Source organism: Carassius carassius, chromosome 16 (assembly GCF_963082965.1).
Source record: "Carassius carassius chromosome 16, fCarCar2.1, whole genome shotgun sequence".
Taxonomy (NCBI): domain Eukaryota; kingdom Metazoa; phylum Chordata; class Actinopteri; order Cypriniformes; family Cyprinidae; genus Carassius; species Carassius carassius.
The window spans coordinates 2,922,374-2,940,305 of NC_081770.1; the positions used below are offsets into that span (position 1 = coordinate 2,922,374).

The 17,932-nt window shown below is 39.2% G+C and overlaps 2 protein-coding genes across 6 annotated transcripts in view; both read left to right on the forward strand.

Moving 5' to 3' along the window:
- Positions 1 to 17,932, forward strand: part of LOC132159398 (gastrula zinc finger protein XlCGF52.1-like) — a 192,214-nt gene that overhangs the window by 105,656 nt on the left and 68,626 nt on the right. The window lies entirely within an intron of this gene.
- On the forward strand, positions 7,592 to 14,114 carry LOC132159376 (trichohyalin-like). The gene is made up of 4 exons (XM_059568878.1): positions 7,592 to 7,622; positions 7,721 to 7,786; positions 7,963 to 9,567; positions 11,886 to 14,114. Exons 2-4 carry the CDS (start codon positions 7,768 to 7,770, stop codon positions 13,754 to 13,756), a joined length of 3,495 nt encoding a protein of 1,164 aa, XP_059424861.1. The 5' UTR covers positions 7,592 to 7,622; positions 7,721 to 7,767; the 3' UTR covers positions 13,757 to 14,114.

Genomic DNA, 17,932 nt, shown 5'->3' on the forward strand with positions numbered 1-17,932 from the left:
ATCTGAAAAAATCCCCGGTACAGATCTATTCGTTGGAAGAGAAATTGGGTCTGTGATAAGATGACAGACAGAGCGAACCGAATGCTGATAAACCATCAATGGAAAGAGGTAAGTCAGCGATATTTATTCTGTGGTATTGATTACTAGATTGTGGTCCACCTGTGTTGATTAGGCTAAGTATCTGATGCGCTCCTCCCGAATCTTGTTACGAGAACATCATTAAATCATTCTAATAGTGGTTAGATTAATCAATTAGTAAAGTAATAACTTGTTACAGCCATACACTTTTACAGCCATACACGGTTTGCTTTGTATCCCCAGGGCACAAAATGTTGTTAATCCAGGCTTGTCTGCAGTTCTCTTTCAATTTTGATTTGAATGTGTTGGTGTTAAAATGGCATCACGTTCAGGTAAGAATCTAATTAAATACAAATATTTTCAGCACAATTTCCTCAATGATGCATGAAGTATTCATTAAATATTACCCAATAGTAGACAGTTTTTTACTTTAAGTTTATTAAATTATATTTTATTGAGCTCTTGTTTAAAAGGGACATTAAAAACCTGGAAAAAACAATAATCTTCATAAAAGGCTATGTCACATACAAATTTTTGTACACAAATAATTTTTCAAGACATCAGATTTGTTCACTGCTCACTGCTTTATTTGTTCATTTTCTCAAAATGACAATTTAAATTTTACCAAAATTTTATGTGTGATTTTCTGCTCCCAGTCTTTTGTGCTAGTTATTTTTGCGTGTGTGTTATTACAAACATTCTGAATTCACAACTTTTCAGTGCACAAATATAATTTGTTTATAATGTTTAAACCGTCTGTTCTCTCCCTCTCTCTGTGTGTGTGTGTGTGTGTGTGTGGTGATTTTATTTATTTATTAATTTATTCTATAGCAGATGGAAGTTGTCTGGAATCTAATTGTCCTAACCGAAAGTAATTCACTTGCAGAGATGATAAGAAACTTTTTATGTATTTTCTTTTATGAAACAACATGCGTAAATCTCTGAAACTATATAAAATGTCTGTGAACAATATTATAATTTCAAAAATATGCAGGGTTGCAACACTGTTGGGGTTTAACAGACTTCCGTATTCTGTAAAACAGGTCTCGTTGCTTCCATACTATTTTTTTTGTTCTCTATACAAGGTAATCAGCCAACCAAGCCAGCTGTTGTTATTGTTGCTGTTTTATGCTGTTTATTTACTTGGCCTATACATCACATTTAAAAAGGTCTGTCCCACAAGAACTATATTTTCCCTTTCAGTTGGGACATTTTTGTCTTAGCAGAAATTACTCATCCAACCTGCCATGAGCGATCTCTCATGGCCTCTAGTGAGATCTAGTCTCCCTGTGGCACAGATCATAACCATCAAAAGTTCCTCTTATGTGGGGCATGCAGGCTAGGAAGAATCACCAGGTTTTACACCCTCCTCAGCCACATCCCGCTCTTCCTCCAGCACTGTCTGCTGGATCAGATGATGCAAGGGATAGCATGTACTGATCAAGTAACTCGCTCGAGAAAGATCCATACCTATTTTCAAACTCAAACTGGTAACCCCCACAATCCTATTCTCCACCTTACCTCAACACTGCAAAAAGAGATGTGTTCAAAATGACACATGGTGAGTGTGCTCAGGGACAACACATGTTGTGTCAAATTTAACACAATTTGTGTACTAAGATGGGTCATACATTTACTGTGTAATGTGTAATGTAATTTAACACACAAAGTGTCATTTAGGGTGCTTTCACACTTGGTTCACTTGCCTGGTCCGAACCTGAGTTCGGTTGCTCCCCCCTCCCCCTGCCCCTGCTGGACTGTGTTCATATTATAATATTTGAGTCCAAACCGCGGTTCGCCTGCGTCATCAAGCCAGCAGCTAGCTGTTTACCCCGTTGCTTGGTAACGACAGCGCAGGAGAAGGCGGCAAATGCATAACATTACTCTGTGCACTTTTATGTATTACGTTTTTGAACTGTTCGTTTTGTTGATAATGCTTCGGTACATAACGGCACTTGCATCTGTCTTACGAAATTACTGAAAATGCTCTAAAGAACGTTGAAGGCGAACATAAATGAGATGTATAGCTCTCTGCTTGCAGCGCATCAGTCACGCTCATCAGGAAAGTGAGTGAAACACACACACAAACACACATTTTCATCAAATAATTTGTCATTAAAAGCAGTTCACTTCCGCGATTTGGTATGATTGCGTTCACATGAGCAGCGAACTGTAACAGAGTTCACATGAAGTGTACCCCTGACCACCGTTTTTAAGCGGACTCGGGTGCAGTTCGCGGGTGCGCATCTGAGTACGGAAGACAGCGTTCACATCATCCAAACGAACCGAATTCTGACGTCAATCGACCCCGGGTGCGCACCAAAAGTGCTAGTGTGAAAGCACCCTTAAACACATTGGCCCTATAATACACCTGGCGCAATGCGACGCAAGGCGCAGCGCAAGCTAGTTTCAGTCCGCATTTTCCCGTTCAGCGCCATGTTGTTTAATTAGCAAATGCATTTGCACTCATTAGTGCACCCATGCACGTGCTGTTCTAAAAAAGAGGTGTGTTCAGGTGGCGCAATGCTGTTTTAAGGAGCTGAAAATACACTGCGCCATAGACCAACTCAAACCTGGTCTAAAGTCAGGCACAATGTTTTTTCTTTGTTATTTAAAGAGGTTACACACTGCTTGACAGCGAATTGTATTGTGTGCAAGATCAGATGGAATCCACATAGAAGAGGGTGATAACAACGTGAAGGCATTGGACTACCAGTTAAAGCATTTTATATCGACCACAAATATGTTACCTTACATTCTAAGTAAAAGACACCGGCATTCTGGATAGAGACGTAAATGAAGTTGGTGTTGTGAACCCTTGCGCATGCGTAGTAAAAGTATAACCTGTGAGGGAAAAGGCATTTTAAACCTTATTTTGGGACAAAGTCATCAAACTTTTTCAGTGATTTTTATCATAAATCACTGCTGTTTCTATACATGCAGTTTTTATGTCCCGGTGAGCAGTGAAAGTGCAGTTCTGACTCTCTGCCCATTCATTTAGATAGGAGCCTGGTCTTGTTAGTCTGAAATAGAGCCCGGAGGCATTGCCAGGATGCCGGCCGAGTGGCACGACTTGCCTAAAAGGACTTTGGTGTTACTCACACCGTAGAGTAATGGGGAGAAGAAACAAAATTCTTGCCATGTCACCTGCATGCACAAGCACTGTGAACACACCTGATGCAGCTAGGCAAACGCTCTACATGAAATTGTTCAATTCTAATCCTCTTTCAGGTGTTTATAAAATGATCTGGTGTGCTAGAAAACTTATTTGGTCATGCTTTCCTGTTTCAGCATCTCTCTGTTTCCTGTTATACGCTCTGCCTTGCTAACACTTTTCACTAACGGCATACTGCTCAATGCACATCTCCACTTTCCAACTAATTAACAATTTACTTGGTAGCTATTTCCATGATTGAGTTTTACAGCTCTATGCATTTTAAAGAGTATATCAGCTGTAACATATGGATAGATCTGAGTCCGACAGCATTTTGATTCAAAATACCAGCACATACAAGTTTACATGCTATTTTTTTTTTATCTGTGATTTTGTTCTGTCACTGTCATTCTGTTGCACTGCAGAAGCTTCTGTCACCAAAACACATTTCTTGTATGTGTAAACATACCTGGCAATAAAGCTCATTATGATTCTGATTCTGACTCCCCTCCAACCAGGCCAGCCAGAGTGAAAAGAGCGGGATCTTCCACAGTTTAAAAAGACAAGAGGCACAGCATGATTGGCAGACAATAAATAGCCGTTAATAAATTGTTGAATAAATTGACACATTTGATGTGCGGCCATATGAAATATATGCATTGTTTTTATTTCCATAAACACATAAACACATTTATTGTGCAAATCTATCCAAATGATTAAAAAAATGTGATAAACACAACATGTGTCAGAATGCTGACAACAGAACCATGTATGTTGTTTTCGGCAAATCTCATTTTGCAGTGAAGAGTCCTGAGCAGCAGGGTTCAGATCCTTGCACCATTTCCCTCATGAAAAGAGACAAACATGAACACAGATTCTTCACTGAAAAATTCTTGCAATTAGCACATTCCTCTGAACATGCATGAACATGCATGCTCCTCCCCCAAGTATGTAACTTGCAAGTCATGTGTGTCCTCAGGCATTTTAACATGTGATTCAGATACTGGTCATGCTGGAAGCATTCCCCATAGTGTCTTGTCAGATGACTTGTCAGGGAACCAGGATTACATGTTAATCAAGTTTTTCCCCTAGGGCCATTTTCCTGTTTTCCTGCTTTATGCCAGAGATGGGCACTCAAGTTAGTGACTTGGACCAAACATGCCCCTACCCCAATGCAGCTTTGTCCTCTAGTATTTTTATTTAAAGCCAAACATACTTTATGCAAGCCCTTTCAGCTCTTTGTGCTTTATCTATCTCTCTCCGGACACATACACACAAACACACACTTCTCCTTTGCCGAGATAATCCACCCACCTCACAGGTGTGGCATATCAAGATGCTGATTAGACAGCATGATAATTGCACAGGTGTAACAATAAAAGGACACTCTAAAATGTACAGTTTTCCTGTATTGGGGGGTCCGGTGGGGGTGGGGGGAGTTTCAGTTTCTGGTGTGACCACCATTTGCCTCACGCAGTGCAACACATCTCCTTCACATAGAGTTGATCAGGTTGTTGATTGTGGCCTGTGGGATGTTTGATCACTTCTCTTCAATGGTTGTTTGAAGTTGCTGAACATTCGCATGAACTGGAACACGCTGTCGTATACGCCGATCCAGAGCATCCCAAACATGCTCAATGGGTGACACGTCTGGTGAGTATGCTGGCCATGCAAAAACTGGGATATTTTCAGCTTCCAGGAATTGTGTACAGATCCTTGCAACATGGGACCGTGAATTATCATGATGCAACATGAGGTGAAGGTCACAACACTGGGCCTCAGGATCTTGTCACGGTATCACTGTGCATTCAAAATGTCATCAATAAAATGCACCTGTGTTCGTTGTCTATAACATATGCCTGTCCATGCCATGACCCCACTGCCACCATGGGCCACTTACATAAGCAAACCAATCACCCACACGACGCCATACACGCTGCCTGCCATCTGCCCTGTACAGTGAAAAGCAGGATTCATCCATGAAGAGAACACCTCTCCAAAGTGCCAGATGCTGTCAAATGTGAGCATTTGTCATCTCAAGTCAGTCACGATGATGAACTGCATTCAGGTCGAGACCCTGATGAGGATGATGAGCATGCAGATGAGCTTCCCTAAGACTGTTTTTGACAGTTTGTGCAGAAATTCTTTGGTTATGCAAACGATTGTTGTAGCAGCTGTACAGGTGTAGGTGAAGATGCTGGATGTGGAGGTCCTGGGCTGGTGAGGTTTCACATGGTCTGCAGTTGGTCTCCAAAGGTATTTCAGAGAATTTGGCAGTCAAATTATCTGAAACGCCTTTGGAGATGGTTTATGGTACAGCAATGAACATTCAATTCACAGGCAACAGCTCTGGTTTATTGTGGCAATTATCATACTGTGCAATTATCATGCTGTCTAATCAGTATCGGAATATATATAATCCAATGCATTATTAGCATGGTACATCCATTCTATTCCAAATACAGATGAATAAATCCTTTTCATTTTCAAAATGATTCTTTCCAAATGCACAAGCAAACACCATCAAGTTTAATGGCATTTGTTACTTAATGGTTGAAAAGATAGACTTGTTATCCAAAGGTCATGGGTTCGAGTCTCAGTGCAGGCAGGAAATGTAGGTGGTGGGAGAGAATGTACAGCACTCTTTTGCATTGCTTGTTACTCACAACTGAGATGCCCTTGAGCAAGTCATCAAACCCCCTTTTTTCAGATGTAGCCTGTGCATCAAAACAATGTGCCACGATTTTAGTCCATGAACTGGATCTCACTCAGGACGCACATTGTTTGTGGAAGTTTGGCCAGGACTGGTTCAAGAATAAATCACTTTTTTGTCCCATCCATTGCATCACTTATATTTCAAGAATGAATCCAGCATAATTCCTGAAACTTTGCAGCATGTATGTGTCTGAAAAACAAAAGTTTCATTCAAATTCTGAATGGATTATAGTCTTGAAAACACGCAAAACCCGCTCCCTTTATTATCAATAAAAGAATCAGTTCAGATAGTTTCCGCACTTAATAATTAGTAATGAGATGATTCACGAGTGTGCAAAACTCTAACTAATTCAGCAGTGAGTGAATTCTGAAAACTTAAATGTTTCTGATTGAACGTTGTGTTGAAGAAATCAACAGATATGTCTTAAAACAGGTTAGATAGTTTGCCAGATCTTTTAATTGCATTTGCTTTCATTTGAGAGTATTTAGCACCATCTAGTACCCCCATACAACCGGGCATGGATTGACATCTGGGATTCCATGACTGACCCTTGACCCTTTAAAAGAGCAAGTGAGTGCACCGGTGCCTCCATCTGTCATGCAGTGAGCATGCTGCTGTTCAGCTTTCACTCTCTGCTCAGACACTGACAAGCACACATTTCTCAAGTTTAACATTAGATTAAGCTGGCAGGTAAAGTTTCTAATGCTTAAATATTTCAGATGATATGTCATATTTAAGGTCGATGAATGATTGGTGTGAATGTCCTGTCTGATGTAAGCTAATGTATTACCATATAGCTGTTAACGATCTTCATCATGAACTGCGTGACTTTGTCTGTGGATTTTTTTTTTTGTTCTGCGACTAAGTGACTAAAAAAAACCTCTTCTGGTTGACTAACGATTAGTTGACTATTAGGGGGCAGCCCTAGAAAATACAGTTTGCATGGTAAAAAAATCATTATGTCTTTGGAATGTCCCCTTAACATGAAGACCCAACATGTGTGTTTGTGCTCTTTTTCAGTGAGTAATCTGAGAATTATTCTGGTAGGAAAAAATGAATCAGAAAACAGCCGATTGGAAAAAATGATATTGGATACAACAGCATTTCACAGTGAAGCTCCATCTTATTTACAGCAGCACAATGTGAGACTCGATGGAAAGGAGGAGAAAAGACACATCAAAGTCATCAACACACACCTGCTCCAGCCAAATCTCTCGCAGCATGAGATCACACAGGGAGTGAGAGAGTGTGCGTCTCTGGCTGCTCCAGGACCTCATGTGATCTTACTCATACTGCAGTACAAGGACTTCAGTGAGAATGACAGTCAGAGAGTAAAAACTGTGCTGAACCTCTTCAGTGAGCAGGCCATGAAACACACTATAGTGCTGACTACTGATGAAGAGACACGTGGGTACATATTCAGTTCTAGGAATAACGCTATTCATGATTTAATAAAGGAGTGTGGAGGAAGACATCTTCAGTTTGATACAAGAAACCCGGGATGGCGATCAGAGTTTTTCAGAAAGACAGAGGAGATTCTCATTGGTAACATGTATGAGAATGGAGTTGATGGATCATCAGTGGATGAAGATCTGAGCAGATCTGGAGGTTCTGGAGATGACAATGAAGAGGAGGATCTCAAAGAGTGCACAAAAACAGGATGTGATGGAGAAGGTTTGTTAAAGTCTTTTTTTTTCATGAATGACTTTTGTCCATTAATACTGTGAAAGCAGAAATTGAAGCTTATGGTTGGTGGCATTTGTTCTCGACAGAAACACTGTTAAAGGCACCGATAGAAAAACTGTGGAACTCATTTCATATGTGGTTTCAGTCACAAGGTAATAAGCAGAAAATCTGCATGTATTTTTAAGATAAAAATAACATTACATGCAGAGTTTGGAAGAAATAATATGATAATATAAAACATTATACATATTCTATGATGACGTATAATTGACAATATTAGCTTGAAATTCAATATGTTGTTTTTAATTTTTATTTGATCTATCCTTAGATTCAAGAGAAAGAGAAGATGAAATAAGGATTGTGCTGCTGGGAAAAACTGGAGTTGGGAAGAGTTCAACTGGAAACACAATCTTAGGAAGAAAAGTGTTTGAATCAGACATTTCTGAAAAATCTATTACTAAAGTGTGTCATAGAGAGACAGCTGAAATCAACGGCAGACACATTACTGTGATCGACACTCCAGGACTGTTTGATACTGAACTCAGTAATGAAGAAATCCAGAGAGAAATCAGCAACTGCATCTCCATGATCCTGCCTGGACCACATGTGTTCATCATCGTGATCAACTTAGCACAACGATACACTCAAGAAGAGAAAACAGCTGTGAAGATCATCCAAGAGACGTTTGGTGAAAACTCTTTAAAGTACACAATGGTGCTCTTCACCAGAGGAGATGATCTGAATGAAAAAACGATTGAACAGTATCTGGGAAACCCTGGATCTGCTTTAAAACAGCTGATTGATGTGTGTGAAAACAGATATCATGTGTTCAATAATAAAGAGACTAGAGACCGAACACAGGTGACTGATCTACTGCAGAAGATAGACAACATGGTGAAAGAGAACGGAGGGAGTTACTACTCATGTAAGATGTTCAGAGAGATGGAGAGAGAAATACAAGAACAACAGAAGAACATACTGATGGAGAAAGTGAAGCAAGTTATCAGAGAAAGAGAAGAACTGATGAACAAACATGAAGAAGAGAAAAAGAGGATGAAGATGAAAATAGAGGAAGAAAGAAAGAATCATGAGAAAGAGAAAAAGAGGAGAGAAGAAGAATTTAGAGAGAGAGAAGAACAATATACAAGAGACATCAAAGAAAGAGAGGAACAAGAGAAAAAGATTCGAGAGGAGCTGAAGAGAGAACGAGAGGAATGGGAGAAACAGAAACAACAGGAAAGACAAAGAAGAGAAGAAGAGGAGGATAAATGGAGAAAGAAAGAGCAGGCAACATGGGATGAATGTAATCAGAGACTTATAGAAGAGAGAGAGAGAATGGAAAGAGAGAAGGAAGATCTCCAATACAAACATGAAAAAGAGAAAACGCGAATGAAGATGATGATGGATGAGGAAAGAGAGACTCATGACAAAGAAAGGAAGAGAAGAGAAGAGGAATTTAGGGAGAGAGAAGAACGATATAAAAGTGAGATGAAAAGAGAACGAGAGGAATGGGAGAGACAGGAACAAGAAGCAAGACGAAGAAGAGATGAAGAGGAGGACAGAAGGAGAAAGATAGAACAGGAAACATGGGATGACTATTATCAGAAACTTAAACGAGAGAGAGAAAGAAGACAGAGAGAAAGAGAAGATCTTCAGTTCAAACATGAACAAGAGAGAGAGAGAATGAAGATGATGGAGAAAGAAAGACAGAATCATGAAAAAGAAAGAAAGAGAAGAGAAGATGAATATATAGAAAGAGAAAAACAATATAAAACAGATATTAAAAACATAGAAGAACAAGAGAGAAAGATAAGAGAGGAGCTGAAGAGTGAACGAGAAGAATGGGAGAAACAGAAACAACAGGAACGAGAAAGAGAAGAAAAGGAAGAAGAAAGACATATATTTGAGGATCTTTACACAGAAAGTTCTGAGGGTCAGTGTACAAACAAATCAAAACAACCAGTTAAATTAATTAGCAAAGAATCAAATATTTGGGTTTATACCATGGTCTATCTGAATACTCAATTCTGATTGACTGGCAGGTATGCATTAAAACCAGCCAATGCACAGGTAGTTCAAAGCCAATTAAATTACAATTTTATATTAATGTGCTGCTATCATTGACACACACACATCACTCGCACACAAACAGAGAGAGAGAGATTGGAGCACACATACAGAAACATGCAGGAGCACAGAAGCTTGTTATCAACTCTGCCCTGCAACAATAATTAATAAAATAGACTATACAGTGGATAACTACATTATATTTCTCAGCAACAAGGAGGTAAAATCTACATCATTAAAATTGTTTAATGCACAGCTAGACGTGCATTATCCCTTATGTAAACAAAACCCTGCTTTTATTGCACTATACTGTGCCTTTTTAAACAGTTTTTGTAGTTGATATATCGCTGAGGAAATACATAACTAATTGCATATTTAGAATCAGCAGTCACAAGAATCACAACGAATGCCATTTCGGTGAAATTATATTTTCCCTTTAGCCACCATTTTTAAACACTTTAACCAAGGAGACCTCAGTTTACCACACACTACAAACTCATCACATTTCATATTTGTAGTCTCATGCCACAGCTCCGACTAGTCACAAACACTACTACAGACTGAAAACCTTTTTAATATCTAGATGTCTAGATTTGGTGAAAGCGAACTGCACCAAACTAAAAAAAGTCAACATTGTATTTGGTCCGGACCAAAGCAAGTGAACTAGCGGTCTTTCCTGGTGTGAGTAAACCCTAATATACCAATGTTGTTTCCTGATCCTGCCCTGCCTGATCCTGCTGAGTCCTGCCTGCCTGTTTTCCCCCTCGGGAACATTTGTTGATAGCCTACATACACTCAGAGCTCTGTCAACAGTAAGCACTAAAAACAAGAGAAAATCTGCAAATTCTTGAGCAGGTTATCATAGTCATGTTTAGTTTCTAGTCATAGTTTTTGATTTAACCATTTTGTTTGAGTTTTAGTAATTAATTAGTTGTCATGGTCTTAATTAGTCCACATCTTTTACCTGTTCTGCCATGAAAACTGAGCCAGAGTAATTGCCAGAAGCTAATTTCATCTTGGCCACACTCCCTTGGCTGAGGTGCACAATAAAAACTGGAGCTTGAATGATTTAATATGATAAATTATTATGTTGTGAGCCAGATGAGGAGTTGTTTGCAATATTATAGTTACTGCTGGTCCCATCCACTTTCAAGTTGTCAAAGTCATCACTTGTTCAGCACAGTTCCAAATGTTTATTATTCAGCACCAAGTCACCAAGGCACTGCCGCTGGTCTCACCAAGAACCAAGACTCCTTCTTTGCCATTGACCTTATTCTGCTCTAAACAGTGTTTGTTCTCACTGGTCCTGCTCTGCTCCAAGTCTCCTTTGTGACAGTTCATCTCACCCAGCTCTAAGTCTTCTTTGTTGTTGCTGGTCCCACACAGCTCCAAGACTCCTCTGTCACCATCAGTCCTTTCCAGCTCCAAGTATTCTTCGTCAGTGCCGGTCCCGCCCATTTTCAAATCTCTTTTTTGTCACTGGCCCTGTCAAACTACAAGTCATCCTTATTGTTGCTGGTCCTGCCGAGCTCCAAGCATCCTTTGTTGTTACTGATCCCACCCAGCTCCAATAATACTTCGTCACAATTGGCCTTGCTTAGCTTCAAGTCCCCTTAGTCACTGCTGGTTCTGCCCAGCTCCAAGTGACCTTCATTGGTGCTGGTCCTGCACAATTACAAGGCTCCTTTTTTGTTGCTGCTCTTGCCCAGCTCGAAGTCTCCTTCTTTGTCTCTGGACCTGGCCAGCTACAAGTGTCCTTCATTGTTGCGGGTAAATTTCAGTTGGTTCTGCTCAGCTCCATATGTCCAATGTCACCACTCCAATGTCAGCTCCTATTATTCTTCATCTGTGCTGGTCACACCCAGCTACAAGTCTCCTTTGTCACCATTGCTCAAGCCCAGCTCCAGTTGTCCTTCGTTGGTGCTGGTTCCACCCAGCTCTAAGTCTCCATTTCACTGCTGGAAAAGCTCTGGCTTTGCCTCTGCCTCTGACTTCCAGCTGTACCTTGCCCCCTCACCCCTCTGGCTCTGCCAGACCCCCCCATCCCACCCCCAAAGTGACCTGTATAATGGTTAATGGTTGAGAAGCACCTAGGTGGACTGATAACATTTTATTAACAGTTTACATTTTAGATTTGAGTTTAGCACTTGTAAATCATATGTAAACATTTATTGTCTTTTTCAGATGACGACGATTCATCATCAGATTCAGGATGTTTGAGAATCTTACTGTTTGGGAAGACAGGAAGTGGAAAGTCTGCAACAGGAAACACTATCCTTGGAAACGATGAGTTCCACAGTGAAGCCAGTTCACGTTTGGTGACCACTGTTTGTCAGATGGGAGTTGGTGAAGTTGATGGTCAGTCAGTATCTGTTATTGATACTCCAGGACTCTTCGACACGACACTGACAAAAGAATATGTGCAGGAAGAAATAATGAAGTGTTTTTCACTGTCAGCACCTGGACCACATGCCTTCATCATTGTGCTGAGTGTGGAACATATCACTCCAGAGGAGAACGACACTTTAGACATGATCAAGATGATCTTTGGCTCAAAAGCAGCAGATTTCTGCATTGTTCTCTTCACAAGAGGAGATAAGCTGAGAGGACAAACAATAGAGCAATATGTAGAGAAAAGTAAAGATGCTGATCTCAAGACACTGATCAGTGATTGTGGAAACAGATTCCTGGCGTTTATCAACAAAGAAACACAAGATCAGACACAAGTTACTCATCTGTTAAATATGATAGAAGAAATGAATCAAGGCCAATACTTCACTAATGAGATGTTTTATTCGGCAGAGATCTCCATTGAAAAAATAAGGGAAGTAATAAAAGAGACTGAAACACAAAATCATTCTAAAGTTAAAAAATTAAAAGCCAAATATGATATGCAATTTAAAATCATGAAAAAGACACTAAACCAGACAAAACAAAAGATACATGAGGAAAAACAGAGGCTGAAGAACACGTTCAGAGAACAAGAGGAAAGACTCAGGAGAGAGTTTGAGGAGAAAGAAAAATCAGATCAGAAGAAACCAGAGACGGAGGACCAGAAACAATCAGAAGAAGAGAAACAGCAAAGAGATGAATATCATCGGAGAATAGAGAAGATGAAGAAAGAGATTGAAGATCAGAGAAAACTGTATGAAAAACAGCAAAAAGAAAGAGAAGAAGAAGAAGATAGAATGAGAGAAGAAGAGTTTAAACAAGATCAAGAAAAAATTCATAATGATCATGAATATATCATGGCAGAGTTAAGAAAAAAACAGGAAGAGGAAATAAAAAAGAGAGATTTAGAGGAACAAATGAGGAAGGAACAAGAAGAGAAAGGGAGAGAAGAATGGAAGAGAAAAATAAAAGAGGCTGAAAGTGACAAAGATACTCAAGAGGAAATTAAACGACAGCAGAGAGAATGGGAGGAAGAGAAGAACAGACAGATGAGAGAACAAGAGGAAGAGGAAATAGAGACAAAAGAGAGACATGAGAAACAGCTGAGAGAAAAACAAGAAGAACTGGAGAAGATAAGGAAGAAATTTGAAACCAACAGAGAAGAAGAAGAACAGATGATAGAGGAGGAGAGAGAGAAACTGAAAAGAGAGACAGAACAGAAGAAGAGAGAATATGAAGAAAAGATAAATGAAATGGAGAGACATTATGAGCAGCTGGAGCAAGAGAGAAAAAAGGAGAGAAGGAGAAGGAAACAAGAAGATGAAGAGAGACGAGTGGAGAAGAGAAAGAGATGGAAGAAAATGATAGAAGATCTGAAACAAGAGCATGAGGACGAGATCAAGAAAAGAGAAAGAGAGGAGACAGAAAGAATAGTCAGAGAAGAAAAAGAGTGTGATGAAATGAAACAGAAATATGAAGAACAAATAGAGAGGATGAAGAAGAAACATGAAGATGAAGCCAGAAATTTTAATGATTTGAGAGAGAGAAAAGAGCAGCACATTCAGGAGCTCAAGGAGAGACTTGAAGAGTTTCAAAAACAACAGAATAAAGTGAAAAGGTTAAGAATGGACCTAGAAGATAAATGGTCATGCCATGTCATGTGAAACATTATTGATCAGCCAAATGAATGGTAACGTGACTTTTGTAGTGATTTTGAAGGGTTTTTCTGTCTTTCTCTTTCTTTCTTCATATAATCTGGGTTATTCCCACATGCTCCTGAAGAGTCACTGTCATGCAGATTTGAATAACTTACTGAACATACCAGTTATTATTAAGAGATCATGTAGACCTTGATGAGTGGATTTGAATAGAACTAAATTAAAATGATCATACAAAATAATTTTTTTGGTAGATTAAAAAAATGATGAATTATAGCAGACCATAAAAGATAAAAAAAGGTAGAAAACTGATGTCAGCTGTTCATGGACTGTAAAGTCTCTCATGTAGTACATAAAATCTAAGATGCTGATCACAATAATACCATAACTAAAAAGTGTTAAAGGAAGATTTTATTTACTTTGGGTGTTTTCATTCAATTATTTGTGGCAACATCATTGTATTCTGAACATTATTCTGAAATCTTTCACGTTCTGTTATTTACTGGTGACAAACACTAAAAATAAATTTCCTCATGTACACATACCATGTGCTTCTGTTAGTGCTTCATTACTGAGATGCTGAACAGTAACAAATTAATATATTCTTTACAAACCATTAAAAAAAAAAAAAGTAAAACAAAACTTGAAAACTTATACTGTGGCAGAATAACTACATTTAATCTATTAAAATTACCAAAGGCGGACAGAGTACACGGCTTCATTACTTGAGTAAAAGTACAGATACCCCTTGCTAAATTTTACTCAAGTAAAAGTACTACAGTCAGATGTCGACTTAAGTAAAAGTACTGAAGTACTTGTTTTTAAAAGTACTTGAGTATCAAGAGTACATTTTCTAAATATTGCATTACTACTGCCACAGTACTTACATTTCTGTACAGAAATGTCTTACATGGAGTTATGAAAAATGTTAATGTTAATACCTTGGAGAATGTAAAAGGAATTGAAAGTAAAATAAAGTAATTTTCATCTTTTTACCATGTTGCTTTACTTAACATTTCTCACTTGCCCACAAGGCAATAGCACAATGGCAACTGTTAGAACCATGAAGAATGAGAACTCAAATGCAGAGGATATGTGCAACAGTTTATTGGGTACAATAATAAAAAAAATCAAAAAATAATCCAACGTAAAAAAAACAACAACACCAGAGCCATCCGTACAGACACCTGTGGACACAGGCTGTGGAGACCACCTCTGGTGCAATGCCCAGCTGTAACACCTCTGAGCACAGCAGCCAAAAGGTAAGAAAATGGACACACAGCACAAGCACAATCACAATGACAAAACAAAATCTACTGACAACAAGGGACAGACACAGCAGGGAATATATGGGAGAATGGGAACAAGTGACAGGTGAGGGCAATCAGCTCGTGATCTGCACAAACCTGCGCCGATGTATCAGCGCTGATTGCCCAGGTCACGAGCTGCAGAGAATGACAGGACACAGACAACAGGGAAGCCGATAAAGCACCCTGAAACGTGACAGGCAACGCTCTGACAAACCTCTGCTAGAGGTTTAATGGGTTTTTTTTGCACCCACATTTGAACATGACTGTGTTAAACACACCGCATACTCAAGAACATCAAAGCAAATTCTCAGCTTACATTAATGTGTAATATCAGAAAAGAAAATTCAGCTAACAATTGTGTGTAAATGTGAGTTTCTGTTTTTTTCATCAATCAAATCAATAAACCTAAACCAGCAAAAAAGGCAATATAGCAATGTTCTGACACCCCTCTGAACCTGACCATGTTATACACGCAGCATAGAAGATAAAATAATAATGATTAAAGAAAATCAGCTAATCAGCTGTGTTTAGGTCAGTGTACAAAGAAAGAAAAATAAAATTCAGCCATAGGCGTCGATTTCGGGGGGGACGGGGGGGAGGTACGCGTCCCCCCCAGATTTCGTCATGAGTCATTTTGTACCCACCATTTTTTATTTTTTTTTGAAAACCTCGAGTTCAATTTAGCCGTTCTGCTGCTGCGCTGGCTACACGCTTTTCTGTTCATTAAAACTGCAACAACTGTAACATTGGGATACGTTCTAGGTTGGGGGAGGGGGAGGGGGAGTCATCATGTCACTGAGGCAGGTGCAGCTCAGCTGACGTGCGTAACAGCTAGCTAGCTAGCTAACTAATAACATTGTTTGTCAAAAAGAGTGACAGAATGGGTTATTCATTTAGCCGATAAGATACCGGCACTTACTGTGCATGTCTGCTTGGCTTTAAAAAAAGCTCTGATGTCCTGTCCACTTCTTTTTGACATAATGCTGTTATTATTTTCTCTATATGACTATCGCGCTTCTTTTTTTTAAAGAATGTTTTTCAAATGAGTTGACAGTTTGGAATGGACAGTGAACGAGCGGGAACGAGGCTACCTAGTCTTTGCTGGGATTGGCCAGAATTTCTGGCGAATGTATAATAGACGAGCAAGTCATTTAGCCTTCATACAATATCACAAGGTTGCATCCTAGTGCCATGGACTAAAACATATCAAAGTGATAACCTGTAGAACAAATGGACGTTGTTGTACACACAGCATGGGTCTGCAGACCATTGACACAAAGGTAAGACGCGATAACTTATGTTTATTAAGATTTGCTGGTATTATGGCTAGGTCTTGTGCATTTGCACACAAGGGATCGGCTGTTTTAATTCTTCTCTTGCAATTAATGTTACGTTAGACTTCCTTAGCCACCAACTTAATTAGCTAGTTACAGTTTGCGTTCATACAGCAAGTATTGGGGGAGATGATTGTTGAGTAGTCAGTATCTTGTTTAATTATTGCTTGAATCTGTTGCTGAATTCTGGAATAGTTGTGATGATGATGATGATGAGGAATGGATCAAGTTTTAGTCAAAATGCCTGATGTAGATTGGATGGATGCATGTTGTTGTGAATTGAGATCAGTCAGATCATGGTGTGACAGTCAATAGTGTTCATCTGTGCTACACTATTTTTGCTTTTTCAATCTTGATAAAATTTGTAGTGCTTAAGTTGTGTTGTGTGTAGATATGGTAAATTGTACTGGGAATTAAATCAAATTATTACATGGCTTGGTTGAATTCCACTGTAGAATGAAGTCTGTTATTTCTTGATAATAACACCAAAAAAACAGAGCGTTGCTATGGACGCGGCAGGATTCTAATCGTAGAGACGGAACTATTTTCTTTAGCGGAAGCAATACAATCGTGTTTAAATCAATAAACTCTTTTTTTAAATCATTATTTTGTGTCAAATTATTGATTTATTTGGTGGGTAGCCATGTAATAAGCGGGATAATGTAGAGCGAGGCCCGATTTTGGGTTAGATTTTTTTCCCCGATTTCAGTGGTTATAACAAAGCAACATGAAAGAGAAATTTGGTAATCATTGTTTAGGTACATTAAACCACGTCATGGCCATGTCATATTGTCAACATGGTACTTATATGATGATATGAAGCAGATTAGTGGGTCATATATCATATGTCTAATGCTTTGTACGGCTTTCTTCTTCATAAAACGAGTCGGACATCATCACATTTTTGTATACATTTTTATTTATTTACATTAATAAGATACAGGACGTCTTTCAAAACATGACCTGCCCAAAAGAGAAAAAAAATGCATCATTGTACCCAGCACTTCTGAAAATGCACTTCTGAATGCGTCTCTGTCCCCACCACATTTCAAACCAAACTGACGCCCATGAATTCAGCTCATTTGAGTGACAGTATTAAGCCCCTTCCTCTCACATTGACAAACAGGCAAGGGCAGGAGAAAATACTTTCAGCTGAATAACACCATTTTCACACACACAATCTATGTGTGACAACTCTGTGTGTGTGTGTGTGTGTGTGTGTGTGTGTGTGTATGGTACTTCAATTCAATCAAACATCATGAAGTGTTTGGCGGAAAGCTGAAGGTGATTGCTGTTAGGCTGTCCCAATTAGTGGTGCCTGCACAATCCAATCACGTTTGGGAGGTAAGCAACAAGTTGAGGGTTTCCGAGATTTTTCTTTTTTCCCTTTTTTCCATCCACACGGAGATGCGTTTCTGTGAATATGTACAAATTTCATATAGAATGGCCTTTCATCCGAATGGATCTGGCCTTTTGGAAGAGTGAAACCGATGTTTTTTTAAATCGGGTCCCAGAGTGGATAAATTTGTAAACGCCGT